This window comes from Contarinia nasturtii, unplaced genomic scaffold (assembly GCF_009176525.2).
Source record: "Contarinia nasturtii isolate CC-2019 unplaced genomic scaffold, AAFC_CNas_1.1 Cnas_scaffold_285, whole genome shotgun sequence".
NCBI classification, from domain to species: domain Eukaryota; kingdom Metazoa; phylum Arthropoda; class Insecta; order Diptera; family Cecidomyiidae; genus Contarinia; species Contarinia nasturtii.
The window spans coordinates 4,958,924-4,966,586 of NW_022197640.1; the positions used below are offsets into that span (position 1 = coordinate 4,958,924).

Here is a 7,663-nt window from a genome sequence, read left to right on the forward strand (position 1 = left end):
GATGAAAGAGAGAGAGAGAGAAAAAACAATGTTATTGAAGAGTAATTATTGAAATTGTTGTGATTAGATGCTGGTAAGAACTGTTTCTCAGTGCGATATGTATGAGAAGAAGTGGCACATCTCTTTCCAGGTGAGGAGCAAAACATTAAAAGTTAAAATTAATAATATATATTAATAAATATGATATTATGATTTAAGATAATTTTGTTAACTTTTAGTATTTTTCCCCTCACCTGGGCTCCACCAGTTCCTCAGAGCGCTTTTCTTCACGAAATAAATACAAACATAAAATAGCATTTGGCCGAAATCTGATGATTCAATATAATTGAGTTGTTTTTTTTATAAGTAAGTAATTGGGCCAGCATATGGTAGATTCTTCATTTTCCATTATATCCAATTAAAGGGTAAACGAAAATGTTTTTCACTAGTTTCAGGTAGCTCTATTGTTGGTTTCTTGTTCATATTATCGACCAGAAAACATAGATTATATATATTGAGCAAAAATATGTTTACATGTGTTTTGTCCCCATTTTCCCGAACGAAAAAAAAATAGCTCAGTTAGATGCATTTTCAATATATATTTTTTGTCTACTTTTATATCTATTTGCCATACAACATCAACCATGATTGGATTTTGTAGCGTTTTTGCGCACATTTTCTTCTATTTGAAAAATGTTCGATGCATCTCTCTATTACATCTTTTTTGTTCGTTTTATAAATATGACCATGTACATAGCACATATTCGAGAAAATATGTACTTGAGTAAAATAAACAAAAAAAAAAATGAAGAACGAAAAGGAAAGCAAAAAAAATTTGCCACAAAACCGAGCCAACATATTCAAAGAGAGCTGCACTTGCTAATTGATTGAAAAATTCACATAGTCATATGGTATTCAATACAAATTTGTCATGCATAGAGATTGTTCAAAGCTCATGTAAAATGCGAACTGGGTTTTCTTCCCCCGCTTTGTAGATCATTTTGTTGGCTCCCATTAATAATACGACTAGGTCAAACAACATATAGACTTACACAAGAACTCAAAAAAAAAAACGACGAACAAAGATTCCGGCCAAATACGTATAACATGGAAGCGGTTAATCATTTTGTGAAAATATTGAATACGTCAAAAACAAAAAAAAGACTTACCGATCGACCGATATACAACACAGATGTAAAATGCTGGCAGTTGAAAAGTATACATCGAGACTGTTATACATTCGGCACATAAATTGACCGAATATCCATTTGCCATGTAAATTGTGCACTGCATTAAATGACATGGCACACAATGCGACCAGCATATCGGCCATTGCCAGCGACACAACGAAATAATTTGTGATAACGCGTAATTTACGATTTCGTTGAACCGAAATAATGACCAGCGCATTGCCCAATACGGCCCCAATGATTATTGTACCAAAAATGATGGTTTTTATGCATATAATGGTCAATAGAAACCATCGGTCTTCGACAATGGCAGCGGTTGTGGTTGGTGATGTAACATATAACGCTGATTCGTTTGCATCGGTTGAAGATGACGAATAAGGCACCAGATCTGTAAATGCTAGCAGCACAGGCATTTCGTCAACCATATGTAAATGAAATGATCCTTCACTTCTCTTCACTTTTCTTTTCCACCTTTCACAGTGTTCTAGTCCATGACCACATCACAACTGCACAATCTATGTGATGTTGAACGGGCGCTTATTCTTCACTCGACCGCACACAAAACGCCTGAATTTCGGTGTTTAACGATCAATTTAGCTCTCGGTCTATCCAACAAACCAACACACATACACACAGTACGGACGGTATTTTACCAGCAATTGTCACTTGACACAATCGACAAACCGATTATGAAATTTTACAAATTAAATGTTCACTGTTGTATTTTAAGCGTCTAATCATTTTTGCTATTTAACAATAACTCCACAGCAACATCGTGTGTGTGTATGTGTTTGTTTGTGCGCGCAGGACAATGGATTATTACGTTTTACCTACGAAAGAAAAAGAAAAGAAAATAAAGGCTCTAAAAAGTGTATTTTACTTATTTATTATTAATCATAGTCATAATAACTCAATTCGAGACGAGAAAAAATGTCTCATAATACTGAAAATAACCATTCACGTCACTACCTGAAATGAACATTGTACAGAAACTTTAACGATGTTATCGTTGTGTTCCTTTTTTTCCGCCTATTTTTGTTCCTTTGCCTTATTCATTGAATCAACAGTTTTCAAACTAATTTAAATGTCAAAGAAATGCAATTTTCGCGCAAATCATGAGCATCAAAAGTTTTTATTTGTTTTTTTTTTTATTCAAATTAGTTTATGCTGGCCAGAATATTACACGATTTTAAAATCAAATGAACACGCGGCTATCATTGGCTCAATGAAATTGATGTATAAGAAGAAATTTGTATTTCTGTAAATAATCAAAGTCGCATTCATGCAAAAGGTGTGACCTGGACCACTTCGAAATCGGTATCGTTGCAATTTCACTTTAATTAGATAAAGTTTTTTGTTCCTTCCACCTCAGTGAAATATAGTGCAAAGAATTCTATGAACATATTTTTCGAGTGGATATAACGTATGGTTTCGAGTAAATAAGCAAATGCCAATTTTCTATACGGAGATTACATTTTTATTCCGTAGAATACTATAAAAGTTAAAATTAGGAAATGTACATTTCTCCATTCCGAATAAAAGTTATAACAGTGCAATAAATCAAATTGGTTTGCCTACCAACCTTGGTATGAATTTACACAAAAAGCAGTAACAAAATTGCAACCAATTAAATTCTATGGATTCAGAGCATTCATGTATTATGTGTGAAAAATCTCGATAATTTTAGTTTGATTGTATTTCCACTCAATCGAAGCGTTTTTTTTTTCAATTTTATATAGACAGTAGACACATATAACGAACTTTTTTATTTCCATTTCCTGATCTCGTTAGAATAGCGAGAGAAAAGAGCACACGTAGACAAAAAGGTATGTGTATGCATTTTGTCGATCAATAAAATGTCGATAGATTTCATGGAAAAGAAGCAAATCGCGTACACAATGCACAACAATTTTTTGTGTACAACATTGTTGTTTGTAACATTGAAAATATAAAATGGCTCACGTACGGTTGGCAATTGCTTTAAGAATGTGTGGTCGCAATGGCGATATTGTTTTTTTTTTTTTCATAAAATATGTATCAACAGATATACATGGAGAAGAGCTGGAATAAAAAGAGTGAGAAGCACGTAATCATTATGCGAGCACAAAACTTGTCGATGTGCCATCAACAACAAAAATAACAACAACAAGAAGAAGAACACCCAATGGCAAATACTAAATCGTCATAATAAGTGAAACAACGAATAACACGATTGCCATGGTCATATTGGCAGTAAAGTTCAATTCATGTTTGTTTGGTTTTTTTTTTTGTATTTGTGTGTGTGTGTGATGTCTGCCGATAAGTTGTTTTGGTCCTCATTTATTGAACGTTCGATCATAAAGTTAGAAAATTCCAATTGGGAAACAAACTACCATCGTTCTACCATCAGCGAGATCCAATTGAATCTATTTTGTTAATAAAATGATAAATAAAAAGTGGAGCGAAAAAGATTCGTCATCGATTGCGCCAAATCGATTGAGCCACCAAAGAAGAGGGCATTTCAGATATTTCAATGAAACTTTTATTTCACATTTGACGAGTTCGAAAAGAGAGCGAGAGAGAGAGAGAGATTTGTGCCAAAGCGTTGTTGTATCATTTAGATAATGGCGACGGAAAAGTACAAAAGTAGAATCTGCGTCTCATTTATCAACCAATTTAATATGAATACTCAAATCGAGATTCTTTTGAAATGGCATGACAAACGGCACAAACGCACACATTTATACAGAAACGAAATGTATTGTTTCATCATCTAACAAATGGAAGGACAACATGCAATTTATTCAATACTTATTGGCATCTACAAATTGTGTTTGATATTTCTTTTTCTTTTCTCTCTCGATGATTATATCCATTGTTAGTATAAAATTTGAATGTATTCCTCTTCTCACTATCACTCTCTTCCTTTCTCTATGCACGTAAGCGCGTGCGTTAAGTATTCTGAAAATGAAATGTAAATCAAAACAAAGACAAGCAATCAGAACTGTTGCTCTTTCAATAATGAAAGCTTCATAAATGGAGTTTATCTTATCGAAATGCGAACGGTTTGTGAAAATCAGCCAAAGATCAAGTATTCCGTCTTCAAACTTGAGCATGGTGTTTAAAATTATTCGCATAATCGCATTTTAAAATTTGTCTTTCGGCCTAATTTAATAGACACCGATTTGCATGGAATTGTTCAATGGGCGAAATAAATTCGTTCGTATCAAGAAATGCCATCGGAATAATAGAACGAATTGTCAGATGGAAAGTGAACAATTTTATGTATTTTTAAGACGCTGAACATTCGACAAATGAAAATGTAATTTTTGCCGACTTTGAGTATGCACGTCTATTTGTATGCACACACACACACACACACGCACACACCCAAAATTCAGTCATTTTAATGATGTTGATCGTAACAGACTGAGAAAGCGTCAATTTTACATCCTAAATTAAATCATCCAGTGTGCCAAAATTTAATTTTCAAAACAAAACAACCAAACTGAAAATATATAGACATTATTTCGTGTAATCATATTTTTTTTCATTTGGTGATGACAAGCGGCCTTCCCTTTTTCTTTTTCTTACAAAAAAAAAAAAAAAAAAAAAAAAAATGGAAACACGTTCATATTCGTAGTGGCAAACATTGGTTGTCAGCTGTGTCTGACGGTTTGAGTGAGCGAACGTGTGAGAATCAAATCAAAAAGTGAAAAAGAAGTTGACAAGAGAAGAAAATACTGAAAATATTCGAACACTTGGATTGCAGAGTGGGCGGTTTGAATTCATTCAATACATACTTCACATACGACTCAGCACATTAATGTTGAATAAAATTGGAAAAAGAGAGATAAAAATTCAAATGCCATAACGTAGATATACGTAAATGTATCAAAAATGAGCAGTTATCAAAGTGGAAAAGTTGAAGTGCACGTTTCTTATCACTTCGCTGAATTAAAGCAATGTTAATACAATTTCATTTGCTAAAGACAAGTATTTTTATAGCTGCTCTCCCTCTCTTTCTCTCTCTATATTTCTTTCGTTTTCTTCATCCGAACGAACGAATAACTGAACACATAATGAAACATTTATATTTTGAAAGATTATATCGACTGCTCCACTGACACTGACACTGACTAATCTTCACCCGCTTATATTTCGGACGTAACATTTTATATATTAATGATCCCAATTGGAGAACAGAATCGTTCACGGAAGACCACTTAAAGTGCGAGAAACGAATGTATTCATTCATAATGGCATAGAACGAGTGAGTGTGTTTGGTCGAATCGAAAGTGAAAATGTTGCCAATTCAGTTATGATTATTACAATTTGATAGCTAAAGTTGTTTTTCGTTACAATGAAATTGAATGAAATGGCAAGCGTAAAGGAATAAGCGCATGTTGTTGTACATGAGGGAAAACCAACCGATCAAACGTTATTTACACTTCGGTTGTGTTGGCCACATGAGTGTAAGTAAAATGAATGAAATAAGAAGAGAGTCAGAGAAAAATGATATTTTTACGCCTACATCGCATCTTAAGTAACCGATCTAATGTGACATACAAACAGAAAAATGAAAGGAAATATGTGTGGCATGAAACGGAAATCCTTTAATTCGAGAACCAACGACAATTCTCTTTGGTCATGATAAACGAGAACTGACAACAAAACAAAGACCCAGTGTGCAGAAATATACCAAGAAAAAGTCAATTCCATAAAATCCTTCGAGAGCATTTAAATCTAACGGAACCAAATGTCTGTGTGTTTGCTTCACGATATGGTTTTGCACGTCATATATACTTGTTGCATATGTTTTCTGGGAGCATTAAGCGAAAAGAAAACATTATGAGTACGTTCATTTGGTGTTCACTTCATTTGCCATAGTTTGCAACGAAACTTTGTTTCATTTCCTTCTTTTACTAGCATCTTTACCCGTCTCTTAAATTGGAATCATATTCGAGTTATGAGTGAGAAAAAAGAGACGTTAAACCAAACACCACTTGAATGGGATAACTGGTCGTAGTTTGCTTTAAAAAAACAGATAAAGAGAGGGAACAAACGATGGAGTGAGGTGTACTGAGCAAAAGAATAAATACAAAAGAGAAAATATGATGAAGAATGAGAGGAAAAAATTAAATGCGTTCACTTTTCCGAGTCGTTGCTTCCCGTATTTGAGTACACTTTACGACCCAAATATACGCAAAAATATCTTTATTTGGCATTAATGGACATACAGATAGATACAAAAAACCACCCAGAATGAAATTAAAACGAACAAAAGTTCTCAATGGATTACTTTGCATAAATTTTTTACAATGACAATCACAAAGAGACAATTTGGCTTTTTTGCAATGTGACCGAGCGAGCAATGGAAAAGTCACACAAAAAACAACTCAATCGCTCAGCCAAATTATACAAATGCTCAAATACCAAACCAATGCCAAGACATATTCGTCAAATGTATAATCGCTTTTTGTTTGGTTTAAAGCAGCGAACACGCATCAACACAATTCCAAGCATGACCCATGGCATTGCTTGTTGAAGAAATTACATTTGATTTTAAAATATGACAAAAAATGGGCCAAATAAATACACATTGACTGTGCGAAGGAAAAAAATGCTCCAATTTAAACCGACAACTTTCGCTTTTTTATTTCGATGTCGAATAAATAGAAATTCCAACGAACTTTTTACATAATCATTGATTTCATTACGATAAATAATGGAAACAATTTAAACGTTGACCTACGCATTTCTCCGAATAACAATGCAATGTCAGCTGTCCAGCTAGCCAGCCAGAATGGGAACGTCGTTATACAGATTCAACTTTGTTCATATAAGTCTAATGGTAACATGTTGCGCTATCGCATGCACACAACCACGCATTACTCTACTCGCACATAATCCGTATAAAACGGATAAAACTTTTTATACGAATTATTATTATTTGTTTTTTTTTTCTCGTCTCCGTTTTTTTATGCGCCAGCAAAAATCGTGCCATTTCATAAATTGTGCTTTTCTCAAGTACTACAATTTTCTCTACAATGCCACTATTCATTTCTTCATGGTTTGTCAAACGAGATTATCAACTGTAAATCGTCATCGTTGCGAGGCCTTTGGTATAATGAATTTAACATTAGCTGCGGTTTCACCATCGCACGTATTTAATGCAAACATAATTGCTCTATGTTTTTGATTTTGATGACACATTACACGAATTTCTCGTTTGCATTGCATCAACCATTTAAATCGCTTGCTGGAAAAGCTTTGTCTTTAGCGCGTTTTTCGTCTGCGTGATGTAATCTATTGCGTGTTTGCACGCATTTTAATATACATGTGATTTCAAAAAAATCCAAATGCCAAACAATGCCAACGCACAATTAGTTCAGTTCAGTTAAATTTCAATGTAAAGCAATAATTCGATTTCGCATCCATCAAATCCGATGGAAAAGCAACGCCATTTGACGGCCTAAGAAGAAAACAATAACATACAGAATATTCTGCAAAAA

The 7,663-nt window shown here is 33.9% G+C and overlaps 1 protein-coding gene across 2 annotated transcripts in view; it reads right to left on the reverse strand.

The window, feature by feature from the left end:
• LOC116337655 (octopamine receptor beta-3R-like) overlaps positions 1 to 7,663 on the reverse strand; it is a 63,311-nt gene that overhangs the window by 42,239 nt on the left and 13,409 nt on the right. For both annotated transcript variants that reach the window (XM_031762408.1, XM_031762407.1), the window contains exon 2: positions 1,149 to 1,999. In XM_031762408.1, the coding sequence (XP_031618268.1) occupies positions 1,149 to 1,594 (446 nt within the window). In that variant the 5' untranslated portion in view covers positions 1,595 to 1,999. The remainder of the gene's footprint in view (positions 1 to 1,148; positions 2,000 to 7,663) is intronic.